Source organism: Drosophila tropicalis, unplaced genomic scaffold (genome assembly GCF_018151085.1).
Source record: "Drosophila tropicalis isolate 14030-0801.00 unplaced genomic scaffold, ASM1815108v1 contig_593, whole genome shotgun sequence".
Lineage (NCBI taxonomy): Eukaryota > Metazoa > Arthropoda > Insecta > Diptera > Drosophilidae > Drosophila > Drosophila tropicalis.
Window position 1 is genome coordinate 9,515,241 of NW_027173070.1, and position 18,046 is coordinate 9,533,286.

Here is an 18,046-nt window from a genome sequence, read left to right on the forward strand (position 1 = left end):
CAGATGGTAAAAGACAGAGAGCAAGAACAAGAGCAATAAAGCGAATGATAGGCGTCTCTGCTTTGGATACGCCTTTGACCCGCAGCTAAAATGTTACACCGAGTATGTTGCGTTCCATGTTGCTTTCCCATCATTTTGATACCCTGCATAACACAGACAAAAGGGTATTAACGATGGCAAAGAATATTTGCAAACTAAAAATATACCAAAGAATGTCAACCTGATTTGACACTGGAATGGTCGTTATGATCCTTTACATTGCCTTGGGAATGGTCTCTTAAAGAATTGGCACGTATTGGTTCTTTTGTTCAATTTCCTTAATACCTTTTCTTGGAATCTGCTTTTGTTCGTTTCTATGTCTAAAGAGACAAATACTTGCATGGTGACTCAACATTATGTCTTTGTCTGCCATTGAGTTAAGTCCAGAATCTAAGATAAAACGGATAACAGTTTTCTGTCAATATAAACTCAGTAAGTTTTCATTTTAAAAGCATTTACAATGTTTGTTACATGAAATTACATATCTTGGTCAGAAACAACCTCGATCCAGGTTGGATTTAAATTTCTAGGTGAACGCTAAAATTTACAAACAATATTTAACTACACATTTTTAAAGTATTTTGCAGAATTTTTGAAGAGTTTATAGACTTAAATGTAGGCAATCATTTTGCATTTGAACTTCGATAGAAATATAAATGGGTATTCCCACTTCGAATTCTATTTCATGGTAATATTTTTCAATTTTATAAATGTTTTTTATTATTAAGCGAGACGTGCTTGGCATAAGCCATGTGAGTATGTACATATATAAATCTGGCTTGCATTTGCCATGCATTTGCTATGCATTTTTAATTTAGAAAAGACGCAAAGCAAAAGAAATTAAAAAACAATATTTAATCTACGCACATAATCTGCATTTTAAAATTGACTTTCCCCGCCCGCCCCTCAATGGCCCCTTCGCATGGTGTAAACTTAAAAAAAAGGGTTGGAATCACTGCGGATGGGTGTTGACCATTTAACGCGCTGGGAACAGCAGCAACAACAAAAACTCTAAGCAAAAAAATAAAAGAAAAACAGAAAAATGTTGTTAGATTTTTATCGTCTTTTCATATGAAAAGAAACCTGGCAAGTGGCCAATACCCAGGTTGAGGTTGATGTTGAGTCAAAGCCCGAAACGATTTTGACTTGGACTTCCTTGAAATCAAACTTGGTTTGATTCTTTTAGACTTGTTAATCCTTTGACGTGATGTCTGCTCATAATTTGCGCTCATATTTCATGTGCTGGCCCTTTATTTCTTGTTTGCATGTTTTTTTTTTCATGATTTTTGATGGCTTTGGCCTTGCGGCATTTTTGAAAGGTTCTCTTGATGTTGTTGTTGCATTTTTCGGTATTGAATACGCCTAGAGAGAGAGAGAGAGAGAGAGAGGGAGCCAGCGAGAGAAAGACAACGACGCGACGTCGTCCACTTGCTGTTGGCGGTATCGTAAATCATTTTGGTGACAGTTTATGCACTCCATGGGTATTATTACATCAACTACGTTTCGCCAGATTCTCTTTATTCATCGCATCAGCCAGCCAGAGTCCCACAATTCTTAAAGAATTTGGTTTTGGTTTAGTTTTAGTTCATTTCAGTTCAGTCAACTCCCAAATCACCTCTATACACACATTCTAAATGCCAATTCAAGACCTGGCTATAAATAAACAAAATGAGGAGAAGAAATAAGGCAACGTTGCTCTTAATTTTAATGAACCATAAAAATTCACACGCACGACAAAGGCCACAAGCAGAGAAAGAAAATATTACGACTTCTACCAAATAAAGGTGACACAGACCTCTTACCAATTCTCATTCCCATTCGAGGGAGACCTTTCTTTAATGAAATTTAAATACGCGCTAACAAACAAAATCAACAGCTTAAAAAAGTAGTTGGAGTTATATCAGCATCTGTTTTTCTCATCAAACACACACACAAAGAGTGGTCAAAATTCAATGGAAAACTATTAAACACAAATGCTGGGCCACGTTTATCCTCCACAAAGAAGTATCTCAAAAGAATCTCCCCAAAAATCTCCGACAGCAACAACAACAAACAAAATCTCTCACAAACAAAAAAATAGGGAACATTTGCTTAGAAATTAGAGCCCAAAACAAATGCCGCAAAAAAAAAACCTGAGACACAGAGAGAATCAGGTAGAGAAAAACACAAAAAAGGAGAGAGCCAGAGAGATTATGTGATAGTGGCCAATACAAAATAAGAGACAGAGGGAGAGAGAGAGAATTGATTGAGACTGGTTTTTACCTGGCCTGATCTGTTAAGCCGCTGTTAACTAACAGTTCGCAGCGTTCTGACCACTCAACCTGACTGGAGGCTCAGAACCCTCAAAAAAATACAATTCATTAGCTTGGAGCTCGTCGCTCCGACCGGTTCATCGGTTCAGTTCTCTCGTTCCACTCGATCGTTTCGGCCAAAACATTTGCGCGTGCGCGGCAACCCACGCGAGATTTTTTCTAATGCAAATTATTGTTAACAAAAAAAAGGTAAAAATTTCGTCATAGTGTGAAAGTAAAACAAAGAAGAAAAAACCAACAACAACAAAAATATATAATTCTTTGTTCAACAAAAAAAAAAAATACAGTTAACCACACAAAAGAAATTCATCAATCTTTGGCAAAATAAATGAAATATTACGAAATAAGTTGTTAAGCACAAAAGAAGTAAAAGAAAAAGTCAAATAGAAACCAACAACAACAACAGCAACAAAGTTCAATGAGTAATCTGTATTTGTGTGTGTGTGTGTGTTTGTTGTGCCCATGTGTATGTGATTTGTGGTGTTAATTGATTGCCAACAACGACAACAACAACAAAAAGTGTTAACAAAATTTAACGGCAATTTATGTAGAGCAGGAGCAGCTACCTAAACAATCATTTTGCAAGAAAAGCAGTCACACATTTTATTTATTTGGATATTCATAGGTGAGATATCTGAATATTGGAATATAGATACATATTTCTTTTCAATTCCCTTTGTAATTAGCGTCATGCTCTGAAAATTGGGTTAAATATGAATATTATTAATGTGTGCGATATCGTGTGAAAAGAAAGTTTTCAAACCAAACCACACACAGAAAGTATATATACTATATAAATATATATACTCACCTTTTTTTTTGGCATCTATCGATTTAATATATTCGACAAATCAGCTTAAAGTCAACTCGTATTGTGTTTAACTATTGCTAACTGGATATACCAGAAAATATATAATAATTAAATATCATTTGGATTGCCATTTTGATAATATTCAAAATGTTTTTCATTTGCTTCACCTTTCGATTTGTTAAACTTACTTGTGAAACTTTGAAAACTAATTTAATTAATGTAAACTATTTGCCAAAAAAAAAAAAAACTGAAGAACTGTCTCTTAAATTCTTCCCTTCCGTAGTTTATTTGAAACTTTGTTTTTCAAATTTCATTTCCAAATAATACAATTATTTTTCAACAAATAGTAATTGGGAAGAAATGTCACACAACTAGTTAGAAAACATTGTAAATTTTACATATTTATGAAATTGTTTTTAGGTTTTAGACATCTTAGAAGTTTGGAATTGAAAATGACAAAGAAAATGTTAAAAAAAAAACATGCAAAGCATATAAGTTTCAATATTTTTATATAATTTACATAATTTTGGAAACGATTGTATAAAACCCAAAATAAATTTAGAGGCTAAAAAAACTAAACATTTTATAGAATTGAAATAAAGAGAAGAAGAAAAAAAAACTTAATCTTAATGGAAATGGAAAGATGCTAATAATCGGCCTATATCAAGAAACTATTTCAAACTATAAATATTAAAAAAAAGAAGCCCAAAATTGTCGGCTAAAGATAAAAAAAAATGTTTGAAATTAAAGTTCTTTGCCTTAAGAATAATTGTTGTACCACAATAATTAAGTTTTCTTAGTCTAAAAGTAAGTTAACTCAATTTACATATACCAAAAGAAAGAGAAACACAAATCTGAAGAAATGTATTAATCAAAAACGTTAACGATAAATTAATGATACCCGCTCATTAATTATCTGAATCAGAACTACAAAATGCACTTCAAGCTGCGTTCAATCCCAAATGCCTTTTAATTTTAGCTCATAAAAAACCTTTTATTTTTAACTTGAAAAAGGTTTATGCCTATTAAGCAATTTATTAATCATAAATTTCTGTATAATTCTCACATAAATTTCCATGAAATTCCGCAATTTGTATTTCATTGAAGTTCAATATGTGTTTGAAACTTTTGCATATTTTTTGCTGATTTTTTTCTACACATTGGAATACAAACTCCCATAGCGTAGTTATTGTTATTTAATTATAGATCAAGCAAGTGGCAAATGTGTGTGTTGATTAGAGAGAACTATTGCACTTTGAATCAGGGCTGCAAATGGATTAGTTGATGAACTTGAACATAAATTGTTTAGCCCTCAGTTATGGGCTTAAAGTTTTCTCTACATTCATTTGTTTATATTTTCGGTATTCTTTTGAATTCAACTTTAATTGCGTTCACCTAGATCTGAATGATGTGATAATAGAGAATCGTTTTTACATAGAATTCCAACTAATTGCAGTTCTTTTTTTTTGAATGTCAATCAAAATGTTAAATTAAGCCCTTTCCTTATGCATAATGGGTTAAATATATACTCTCATGATCGATGCACCTCTTTTTGAATATTGTAAGCGATCTTTAATTGAATATACTTGTTATTTGTAATATTTTTTTATGGGAATTTACCTAATGCCCATTGTGTTAAAGGAAAGTATGGAAATATTTCAAGCTATTCATTATCAGTGATCATTAACCAACCCACTCAGTTTAGATTGACAACTTAATGGACCTCTCACTTCCCTCTCTCTCTTTCTCTCTCACTGACTGACTGTCTTTCCAACTGTCTCTATCTTCTCTTAGTGTGCCGCAACACCAACGCAACAAACAACATTAAAAAAAAAACTTCATCTTCTATGTCAAATGCATACAACATACATACATATAATATTGACTTTAAAAGACATTTTGCCCCTTTTGATAGCGTTGGAAAATTTCACTTACAAAAAGTATAAAAGAAAAAATAAGGCGGGCATCAGCAAGACATTTTCATTTTCTTATTGTATTTTTCTTGTTTTCTGGGTCAAAAGTATATGGCCCATCCTCAATGAGGATAGATAGGCCAAGCCCAATGTGGCAAAATGGGCCCAGCCTATGGTTAATTCTCTATTTGTCAGTCCAAAAAGCTGCAACATTTACCTACAAATAGGTGGGATGAGATGAGAGAGAATGGTTTAACCAAAAAAAGGGATTTCCCTTTCTTAAACCCAGAGTCAAAGAAAAGAACTCAATCAAAGTGACATAAAAAATAGAGAGAAGAAAAACATAAGAAAAAAAAGTAACAACTTTCGTTCAAAAAGGCAAACAGAATGAAGAACAGTTCGAATGAGGAAAAAAGTGCCAGAGCAAAGGTAAAATGGAAATGGAAGACCTAAACAATAAACACTCGTAAAGCATAAATTAAAGTCAAACATTGAATGCTCAATGAACTTTTTGAGACACAACGCTCCACTGGCCAACTTCAAAAGGCAACGGTTCTTATTGACAGCAGGAGGCGGAGACCAAGGAGAGGGAGTGGAAGTAGCAGCCATCTGAAGGTGGCGCAACCCAAAAAAAGCAAAAGAATATCATATTATGCTCGAGCAAATGTCACTGCATTTCGGTTTCGATTTCCTGTGACATATCCCCATTTGGTTTGGTGGTTCTCCATCATCAAACTCCAAACCAATCCATTCCATTCCATTCCACTTCCACTCTTTCTTCGTCTTCTATTGATTTCATTCATTAGCCTGTTTGTGCATTCAGCGCATGATTAATAAAAAGAACCAAAATGAAAAATTCTACGTTATTTCCCACTCTCTGACCTAAACAGACAGTCAGACAGACAAGTCGGACTCGGACTTGGCTGATTAGTAAGCACATCAACATTTCAATAAAAAAAATTACACACAGAAACAATCAAAAGAAATATACAAATAACTTTACCCTTTGTCGTTTTTGTGGCTTTGCATTTTAATTGCTTTTGATTTTGTTTGCTGCCTGCCCCCGCCATTTATGATTCAAAAATTGGCGGTTATGGGGCGCGTTCCAATTGTTAAATTTAGCATGAAATAAATTACAATAACAACAACTAATTCACATATATATATCTATAGAGCAGGTTGACTTATTTTTGAGGTTTAATATTAACCATTTAAATGGCTACGTTTGAATGGATTGACCCTGGCATATGATTTCCGTTGAAGGGTGTACTAGAAATATGTATTAAATTGAATGAGAAAACAAGATTGAAATCCATAATTCCAGCTACTATTAGTTATGTCCCTGACAAAATACATTTCAATGGGGAACTACAACTCGAACCATATAAAAGATTGATCTATTTATAAGCTGGAATTCAAGCTTAAATAATTGGTTTAAAAATCTAGTAGATCAGTGATCTAAGTACCTTCATTAACTCTTTTAATTATAATCTAATTCTGATTTCTGATTTGTTATAACAATATACAAACAATTTTAAAGTCCATAAAGTCCATTCAGAACTAATTAAACCAAATTAATTCTGCTACTTCAGCAATTGTAAGGACCATCTAAAAAATATCTATAAAACAGATTAAGATCTGATATTAAAAAAAAAACTTGTTAAATTGTCTCTCTTCAGTAATTATAATTATAAAGTAAATAAAATGTAATTGTTTTAGCCAATGTTGGTGTTATTATTTGGTTTGGTCTTTTTGTTTTTCTCACTTCCCTTTTTTTAATGATTAATTTTCAACAACCAAAAAACAAACTTTTCCTCATATAAAGATGAAGATTGCGGGGGGAGGCGAAACACAACAATAACAAATTCAACAGAGATTCTCCCTCCGGTTCACAAAACATTCAGCAACTTGACAAATGAAAGCAAAAACCCGAACTGTCCACAATAAAAAACCAAAAGCGTGCAAAAAACAAAAAAGGAAAAAGACCCCAACCTAATAATAGAAAATTTGTTTTAATATGGACGTAAAAATACCCTTTAGGCCTATTGATGTAAAATATAAAAATCTGCAACAAACATTTGAAATCTAAATTGTAATGGCTATAACCATAAACTGTAGTTGTATTTGGCCAAAAAATATGCTTACTTTATATAGATTTAGATAATAAATAGTGCCATTATAGTTTTAAGTCATTTATACTTTTCAATAACTTAAACGTTCTTTCTGAAATTTTAAACCAATTTTTTTAATACTTTTTATATCTTTTTCTTATTTGCACTCTTCTTAAAGGGAGACTAATGTCGTATTGAGACATCTTTAAAAATTTTATCTATATTTCAAAGAACATAAGTAATTTCAAAAAAGTTATCAAAATTTCCAAAAATATATTTGTAAATATCTTTGAGAAACCAAACCCATGGCATTACATTTCGTTTTCAGATTGTAAACCTTTTAAAAAGCAGAGATTTGGTTTTCTGAATAAGAAAGAGCCTTTAGATTGTATATGATATGCCAAAAGTAATAAGATCTATCTGAGAAATCTTACAAAATTCTGGACATAAATATTTGTTAGTTAACCTTTTATCTAATTTAAGACTTTTCCAAATGCTTTAGTTCTAAATTGTTAATATCTTAATGATCTTAAGTAATATCGTAAGTAAGTCAATATCGTTAATATGTCTATGAAATGTGGGATAGGATATATCTGATAGATATATCTATGAATATAGATAAATGTATTTTTAATAACATTTGTACAAGTGTGTCATGAACTATATAATTTTGGTTATTTGTCGTGATTAGAAATTTATTTAGTTTGTGTACTCAATAATTGTACAAATATATTGTCTAGCTTAATATACCCATTTACCCTCCCATTGTTGGTTTGGGTTTGGGTTTGGGGGGGTAAATAAAAAGAAGTCAAGAATGGTCAGCGTTAATTTTTCATGCCAGACAACAGAAAAACCATATTATTTCATTTATTTACATCATCATGGTTGGGGAATGGGATGAGGGGGATAGAGACTAAACAAACGCAATGCTGTCCATTGGCCGGCACGTCATTAGTCACACCACAAGTGGAAGGGGGAGGGGTTGACAGGGTGACTGTTTGAAGTGCTGGGGAGGGAGAGAAACCAACAACCAGCACCAACCAACAACCAAGCAACAACAAAAGCTCTGTGCTATGAAAACCCGCGGCCAAAAGCGGATAAAAAGTAATCAAAAGCGCTAAGAACGACATAATAAGGCAACTTGTGAGTGAGCCAGTGGAAGAAGGATTCAACTGAGGGAAGCGGAGAACTGAGGGGGAACCGAAGCTGCAGCACAGCTGAAGTTGAAGGTGTTCCTTCTGGCGTGCTTGACAAAAAGCAAAGGAAATGAAATCAAATAATGAAAAAGTGTATAAAAAGGAGTCTCTTTATCTCTCTCTCTCTCTCTCTTTCTCTTTCTCTTGGCGTATCCATGGCAAAAAAATAGGAATATTGCGTTTATAACCATATAGCCAAGATGCAGAGACAGTAAGCGAGATGGAGTTGGAGTGAGATATGCAGAGACTGAGAGAGTCAAGTGCTAGCTGCGTGGGCGGACGCGGATTCTAAGCTGATTTCCCACCCAATCCCGTCGTGCCGCAATTTTTTTTAAGCCGCAGCTTAAAGTGGTGACAACAACTGCAACTACAGAAACTCGGCAACTGGATTTGGCTTTGGCTTTAGCCCAATGTTGTCAGCCTGGAGTTGAGTTGCATTTTGTAAAACTCTTTAGTGTGATTAATGTGCCAGTCCAACACACACACACATACACAAACACCCTGAGTTTCTGTGGGTGTGTTTCCCTTTATGAGCTGTTTCTGGTCTGCGACCGGGATATGCTCCTTACACTTTCCCTTTTTTTTGCTAGAGCTCCGTTGCTGCCGCTTTTGTTGGATCAAACAAAGGCCACCCACCTATGCACAGACATTCAGCTAACACACACACACACACACATTTCTTTGTGGAATACATATGTATATACATATATATATATATGTATGTTTTGGGCCGTGTTGTACATAGCTGCCCTAATCCTTTTGGCATTGCATTTATCGCACTTTGCCTTTACCTAATACTCTTTGAAAAAAGGGCTACAAGACTTTTACAAGATCCTAAGTTAAAAATAATTCAACTTTCTTAATTATTTTAACTTCTGAAAATCGTTTTCTTATTCTAATTATAACCTTCCTGTTACATTATTTTTTCTTATCTGTCTGAAATAACTAAGAGTCGATGAAAAATTCTATTCTTTCAGATTAACATTTGGTAAGGATGATAAATATTTCAGTTTAGTAATTCTGAAAAGATCAAGCAGGTTTTATGCCTACTTTGGTTTGAATTCGGCTACAGTTCTTGGCCCAACTGTGATTCTTGAAAGGGTATACTTTGGTCGCATATTTACATTTCCCTTGCATAGCTTTCCGTTTCGTTCTTTTTTTCTAACTTGGTTCCCCTTCCTTTTTAGCTTGATTTTTTTCCTGTATTTTAACTTATTTTTTGCTTTTTTTATGGCATATTCTCATTATGTGCTTGGCCTGCGTCTTGGGTTACATATTTTTTTTGCCATAGGAGCATAACTCCTTGTCGCCTTTTCCTGTATGAGTAGTCGGTGCATCATTCACCTCATTCTCAGTGCTTCGCATATTGACTCTTTGGGGGCTTCATTTGTTCAAGTGTTTTAGCCCCTGGGCCTGATGTCTTTGTTTCCTAACATGGCCCAAGGAGGGGAACTAGCAACAGGCAACAGGATGTTGAAAAGGATTCATACATGTTTATATCTCTTCTCGTTTTTTTCTCTTTCTGCTGCTTGTTTGCTTATTAAAAAGGGAAAAAAAGTAATGCAAGCCTTTTGTGTGGCTTCAAGCCAAGTCATCTCATTTCATGTCAGTCATAAATTAAATGAGTTTCGATGCCTAAAGGAAGTGCTTGCCCGGGTTACTTGAAGTGAAGTGGTGGACTGGACTAGACTAGTTAGGGCCACTTTTCAGTCAAAATGAGAATTGAGAGCACGGGGTTGTCATGTAACTAGGGGTTGGGGGCGGAGCGCCAGTGCAAATTAATTAAGACATTTTCGATGAGATCTTTTCTGAACAAAAAAAAAAGAAATAAGGCGGACGAGGCCAAATACAAATTACGATGGCTCAGCACTTGAAACTGTGTCATTGTGTGACATCAAAAGCAAAAACAACAACAGCAAATAAAAAACCCCCAGACACGTACAAGCCAGGAAACAAGTCGATGTCGCTGTCGTTGACTGGACCAATCCTCTTCTGTCTCCTCCTGCTGCTGCTGCTGCTACAACCAGAGCCTCAGAGCGAGAGAGAGGAAAAAGAGTCTCTGGTGGCATCAATTTTTGTCCAGTAGCCAAGAAAATGTCACGTTTCCACATAAGTTACAAACAACAACAACAACAACAAACGTCGAGCCACGTTGAGCGTGAGAATTCCCCGACGATTCCCCATCTACAGCTCCTTCTCCCAGTATTTGGTTTTTTAGTATTTAGTATTTACCCACTGTCTGCCTCTGGTTTTGCAAAAGAAAAGGTACTTTCCATTGGTGAAAATTAATTGCCAATAAGTCTGAGAGAGTTAATTGGCCAAAGTAATTTCACTCTTGAATATACACATACATATATATATATACATACATAAATTTTGTTAACTTTATTGTTTGCCATTTTTCTTTTATTTAAATTGCAAATTGATTGATACATAAGATTTCGACAAGCAAACTTCATTTTCATTTGCTTTTCAAATTTTCACTCTCAGACAAACAAAACAAAAGGAAATTCTCGCTAATTTTCTGCCAATTTCATGCTAATAGAAATTGCCAAATTTTAGTATGTACTAAAAGTAATTCCAGACTAGGTTAACAACGTATTGTAAAACTTTACTTTAGATTCATTAACCGATGAGCTGCTGAATAATCTGCTAAGAATGAAAAGCCAAGGACCCCACAACTATTAAGTTAACCCTTAATTAAATAGTTTAAATATTTATTTAGCCCCCTTTAGTTGAAGCAAATATTTAGGATATTTTAATAACTATATAAACTTTAAACAATTTTGAAGAATTTGTTGGAATTGAATTTGATTTATACAGTAAACTGATTTCCACATGATAAGAAAGTTTCTCTCTGACAAGTGCGGAGGGATGATTTGTGAGAAACAAGAAAGTCTTTCTAACCGGAACTTAATAGTGTGTGAACAAGATGTTTGTCAACACTAACTTCCTACTTTTGTCCATCTAAATTCACCAACGAGTTGCGACATTTTTAAGCTTTCCTAATGATTGCCGGTGAGACACTGTTCCTTACCAGCAGCAGGAAAGCTATGCCCACTCCATTTTTAACCAATTTATATCCTAAGTAATGAAAACATTGGAAATTTTATTAAATTTTAAAGCCTTAAAGCCAAAACCAACAAGATTTAGTAAGCCAAAGAGCAATGCAATGGTCGTAAAATGTTTTATGGTCATCTTTTAACGAGGCTTAAATGCAACTGCAGCAACAGCAGCAGCCAACAAGCAACAACATACAAACAGTTGTTCTTGCACCAGTTTAAATAGAAAAGCAATTACAAAATTTCCATTTCTGCACGCATGTATGCAGTTAGGGAGAACGGAGAGTGGTTTGTAGTGGTGTAAGTCAATTGGTCAGCAGCTGTGGCCACTTTACTAATTGCCAACTAATTTACTAAGCCGAGCAAAACTCCTTCCTAGTTTATGGAATCTCTAAACTACGGGAACCATATGCAAATTCCAAGATAGGATGCCCAGGGGATAGTAGCTGCTTTGGGGGCTCTTTCCATCTCCATCTTTCTCACTCGTGTGTGTGAGTGTCTGAGTGTGTAGAAAATCAATGCCAATGCAAAGGCAAAGGCAAAGGTGATGGCCATGGCAAAAATCTCCCAACCCATTGCCTTTTTCTTGTTCTTGTAATCAGCCGCATTTATGTTTGTCCATAAAATATGCAAATATCCTTTAAGTACTTTTAATGTCTTGCCATTTGTTGGCCCCCAAAGTCCGAATCCCGATGTCGATCCATACTCCTCCATAGTCCTCTTAATGGCATCTTTTGGCATTGTCGCCATGGCCAACAACGTCTCCAAGAATATTTTTCTGAACGCCGTTGGAGTCATCTCTTGTCTATTTATATGCATGTTTGTGGTCTGCATTTTCGTTTTCTGCACTTTGCCATTTTTGCCATCTCCTCTTTTTGATATTTTCTTCTTCATTCCTATGCAGTTTATGGAGCTCATAAATAACACCTTGTATATACATTTATGTATATATATGTGTGTGTGTGAAGAATAAATAGCAAGAGGAATGGTCTTATTATTTAGCCCTCTCATACAATTTACACAGTGCTACGAAATCATGAAATATGGCTTTGACTTGGCATATGTTTTAGAATGGGTCACACACTTACAAACTTCTTGGGAATCCAAAAGTTATGACTCTAATAGGTTTTAGAGAATGTCAAACTCTTGGCACTCAAAGAGGAGTCACTCTAAGACTTTGTGGCAATGATAAATAGAATTTAACTTGTAAATTTGGTATTCAGTCTTATAACTTAAGTTACTTGGGCATCAACAATGAATTACCTTAAAAGCTCCCCGAAGTATGCTATAGTTTTGTGATTGGCTGTTGGTCGTAAAATTAACAAAATATTCTATAAAAGTTAAAAGTTACTTAATTTATTATCTAAAGTTAAGATTCTCATTGCTTATATTTAATAAACCTTTATCATTTCTTTTTATTTGCAGAGCGAGTATTTAACTAGTGACTGAGTGACAGAGAGAGAGAGAGAAAGAGAGAGATTAAGTGAGAGATCAGAGACAAAGATTTAGAATATACAATTCGCACACTGTGGCCAGGAGGAGAAGAGTAAAGCAAACCGAATGCAGTATCTTAACTACGCACTGCAGACATCCACGCGACTGCTGACCCAGCACACTAATTTGACGAGCAGCGGTTACTGCCAGGAGGCAGCAGCGGCGTCGGCGGCCGGAGCCACGCCCAGTGAGGAGGAGGAATTAGCACACGCCTGCTGTAGACGCGGTGCCCAGCTATTGAGACAGCGCCAACAGGAGTTGGCCAAGCGTCGAGCTCTCGAAGATCAGCTCAACGCCAACAAGGACGTTTACGCAGCAGAGCAGGCACAAGAGAATAGCGACGACAGTGAGGAGAGTGAGAGCGAGGAGGGAGCCGTTGGCGGGGAGCATTTGCCCACACCACAGCCAGTCCAATGAAATTTACTATCATTTAATGTGCAATTGGCGCGCAGCAAACTGCTCTCTTTCTTCAATCGCGATATGGCCGCCACCGATGGTCAAATCATATTGGCCGCCTCTCGCTTTGGCGATGCCTCGCCCGTCTATTTGCGCGACTTTTCCAAACAACCATTGCCGGCGGTGGCCAAAATCCTTAAGGGCCAACATCAGGCACTGGGTGTTCCCACCTTGTCGGCCCCATCGCTCCAAAGTACGGCATTATTTCTGAGCGCTGGTAAAAAATATCAAATCCTAGCGCAACCCATCAAGATCAAAGAGGGTCGCAAACCCACCAATGTGGGTGCCAAGGTGCTCATACCCGAGACCTATGGCGGTTATTTTGAGTTACTCAGCGAGGATGGCCGTTCGACACGTTGCATTGATTCAGTGCTCGAGCTGGCACGACGACGCAATGCCCGCGTCCTCGTACGGGAGACGTTTCGCTGCCAACAAATGAATCGCACCATACATGCCGGTGAACTGCTCACAACCATGAACGACAATGGCAAGTACCTGCAGTGCCGGAACATTAAGGATGAGATTATCAATCTGCCCCTCGATACCAAAGCAAAATTCTCACCCATAGCACGAGAGGATAGCATTAGCGGTGTGCATACCGTTAAGAATTTGCTACTCAAACGAATGCCAGTCATTGTGAGGTAAGTTTCGGGACGAACTGTTTGCATACTTTTTTATAAATACATAGGTTATCCGCTATATTTCCGGTTATTCTCTTTCTCCCTGTTCTTCCATTGGTTAGATTGGTCCATGGCAGTGCACCCAAGGGCCTGAAACAACCCTTTGTACCCGAACTTCGTCTTTTGGGCTGTGTGGAAATCGATCGTATATTTGCTCTGCCTTTGCAGAAGGATACAGATTTGGTGCCAGTTCCCCTTAATTCCAAGATCAAGCTACAGCGGGCCAAGAATATGGAGCAATTGGAGCATTTTATTGAATATACACGTTTCCTGGATAAGGCCCAACGTCTGTTGTCCGATGCCAGGGATCGCCTGCAGATTGTTGATCTCAAGCTGAGCGAAAAGGAGAAAAAAGGACTCCAAGTTCAGTAGTCGCAATGGCCAGCGGTTGCCCATTGTGATGTTACCCTCGGCTGCCGGAATGGCCAGTGGCCTGGCGGAAAGTGGCTATGTATTGCGTAAGAGTGCCAGTTGTGATTCCTGGTCCAAACAACAGCAACAGGTTATGAATAGTACAGAAATTGCCGAGGAGTATAATGAAATTGATCACATTTATGATTATGTACGCGGCCTAACCCCCCTCTCAAAGGGTTTGGCACGTTTCGAACCGATCTGTGAGTCACCCACACTGAAGTCACATCACACGGATAGCGGCAGTGGCAATTACTGTAGTTTAATTAGGGCCCCGATTCATCAGCAGCAGCAGCAACAACATCAACACCAGCAACAGCAACAGATGAACAATTACAGCAGTTTGGAATCGAATAAGCATAGCAGCAGCAATGGTGGACACTCGCAGCCACATCATTCGCATCACCTGGTCAATCATTATCATCATAGCCATATACAGGAGGATATTAAGCCAGTGCCGCCGCCAATTGAGACCATACCGGGCAAGAAACCGGCGGAGAAACGTCAACGTCCCACACTACCAAAGCTTTATATCAAGAATGCCAATGCCCATAGTGCTGGCAGTAGCAGCAATGGCAATTCCACCGGCACCAGTCACAGCCATAGTCACAGTCACATTCACAGTCACAGCCACAGCCACAACAGTCACAGTCATGGACACGGTCAGCCAACAGCAGCAGCAACAACTCCCAACGGCAACACAGCTGTAGCTGTGGCCAATGCGGCAGCTGCTGCAATTGCCGCCTCACACAATGCCCATTCCCATAGCCATGGCCATAGTAATTCCTCCCACACGCATTCACATTCACATCCACATCCGCATCCGAATCCTCATCCCCATCATGGCAAGGTGCTGACACCCAATAACCATTTGCCATCTAAGGAATCACTGCTGGAGCCGCAGTCACCGCTGTTTCACATTAGGTAAGATCAAATCGAGGGAATTTCCCGGCGATTGAAGATCGAAAGCTAATGCATATCTATGTGTATTCTCCCTCTCCTTGCAGATACAAAAGTCTCAGTAGTTTACAATTAACACCGGATAACAACAATCCTGGAGCAGCCAATACGCCCCCCTGCGATCTCAGGCCATACTAACAAGGCGGCGTCAGGAGTAGCTGCCTCTCCGGGCACACCACCGGATGTGGTGCTCAAATGTGGTAGCATCCTTAATTCGCATGGCTATTTGGCTGCTGCGGCTGCTCCACATTCGCATTCGCATCCTCACAGTCATAGTCACAGTCGTAGCTCCAGCAGTAATAACAATAGCCACAACAACAACAACAACAACAGTAGCCACAATCCACGTGAGGGTACATTGGACTCATCGCGCAGCGGTGGACGCACTTCGGGCGATTCCAATAAGCTACCCGAAAAGAAAACACGGCGCTTGTCGCGACCGCGTAGCCTATCCAATCTGGTCTGGGATTTGCGGCCATCCAAAGAGAAGTCGAAGAAGAAGCTCTATATACATCATTTTGATCAGCGGCAACAGGCGACGCTGTATCTGTAGGATAGCATAGAAAGAAAGATGATGATGATGATGATGATTATGATGATGATGATGAAGATGATGACGATGAGTAAAGAAGAGGCCAAAGCCAAATTCAACTCCAACTTGTTTCCAGTTGCCATCGACCCCGCATCTACAACAGCAGCAGCAACAACAACAACAACAACATAATCCAAGCAACAAACAACAACACAAACATCTACTACAACAACAACAACAACATTTTGCACGCTGTGTGTGTTCCTGCAGGTGAGTTTTGCTGGAATGATGAGACTTTTGGGGGAGGCAGTCAGTGGGGGGCGTGGCCCATGCAAATCGTGCTGCGTTTTGATTGTTTTCCTTATTAAATTCGTGCAGTCAACACAAAAAATATTAAAAATAAATAAAAGAAATCAACAACAACAACAACAGCAAAATAAACGAAATAATCATGATTTAGCTAATTTTATTCATTTCTTCCTGTCTCTTTCTCTCTCTCTCCCTCTCTATTTCACCCTTTCTGTTGCAGCTTTCACCGTTTAGCTTGCAGCAACAATTTTTAATTAATATTGAATTGTGCCTTTCCCTGCGCTTTCCCGCCAATCGTCAAACCCCTCCCCAAAAATATGCTTTAATAAATTCCAATGAAATATTTTCCATGAATATTTTGCCTGGATTAATAATGATTATGATACGGAATGATGTTAACGATGACAAGGAATGATAAACACACAGCAACAGCAGCAGCAACATCTACAACAACAACAACAACAACAGCAGTAATTACATGCAATCAGGCCCGGTAATAAGAATAGATATAGAACCCATCGTGATTTACTTCCACATTTCGTAAAGGTTTATTAATTTATTGCTTTCTTTAAATACCAAAATAATTGAAAATTAACATTAATGAAATTAAAAGTGTTGCAACAGGAAATTAATTTCTAAGAAGAAGTCTTTTCATACAGTTTACTTTTGGACATAAAGAATGTTTTTAATAAGTATATCTTAAAAATTGGACTAATGAAGAGACATTTCTCATTTCTCATTGCCTTCAAGCTCATGGGTTTCCATCTAGGAGAATTAAACTTTTACAACTTTTTATATATTAACTAGCAAGTGCAGACTTTAATTCCATTTAAATTATTTCCATATGACTTCTTGTGAAAAGAAAGAAGAACAAAAATCTATAAAAAAATATTGACGATGATTCATCATTGTCGTTGGGGATGAATTCCCTTGTGACACACTTTGGGGGAATTCTTTTTAATGCCGGGCCTGCTCACACACACTTACACATACATACATATATACACATGCAAACACATACATACATATATTACACATCAAGTCTATAAAATTGTGATTTTAATTTTATGTTTTTAATTTAATTCTATCGAAAATCATTTAGAACTAAATAACTAAATAGACGAAAAGCCATTTTTGTTGCAGTCAAAAAAAAAAAAAAAAAACAAACAAACATTTCAAATGAAAACGAAAATCCAAAATCAACAGAAAATTTATATCAAATTTACGTATACATATATATATATATAAACATTAGCTATATATAATATATGCATACCTACATATATTAAAAACCTAAGCCTATCTAAAGAGTAAGCAATATATTACGCAAATCACATTTATACATATATATGCAGATATATATAGGATGTTATGCAATTACAGCAACCTACAAAAAACAACAACAACAACAGCAACAACAAATAGAAAAACAACAACAACAACAACTATGCATATTAAATAGCTAAAATGAATTTATTAATTATTCTCCTCATATTTTTAAATGTTGTTTGTCAATTGTGTCTAAAACTGTGTAAAATTATGCAAAATGCAATTAAACTATTGTAATATTATTAAATCTTGTTAGTATTTAATTTGCTCAGAGCCAGGAGTTAAGTGCAACTCCCCCTTCCCCGTACTCTTCTCCTCCTTTTGCAGTGTATGCATTGGTCTTAGTCGTTTAGTCTGTACATTTTAGTTAATATTTTATTGCTTAACCTATGGCATACAATTTAGAGAGTATTCAACTATACATACATATA

At 36.8% G+C, this 18,046-nt stretch overlaps 1 protein-coding gene across 1 annotated transcript; it reads left to right on the forward strand.

The window, feature by feature from the left end:
• Positions 1-2,416: 2,416 nt before the first annotated feature.
• sano (serrano) lies at positions 2,417-17,982 on the forward strand. Its single transcript, XM_068290276.1, is given in 7 exon segments — positions 2,417-2,976; positions 12,870-14,035; positions 14,137-14,422; positions 14,424-15,409; positions 15,493-15,547; positions 15,549-16,247; positions 16,507-17,982. Coding segments are annotated over 5 exon segments (2,808 nt in total). The 5' UTR covers positions 2,417-2,976; positions 12,870-13,004; the 3' UTR covers positions 15,999-16,247; positions 16,507-17,982.
• Positions 17,983-18,046: the final 64 nt, after the last annotated feature.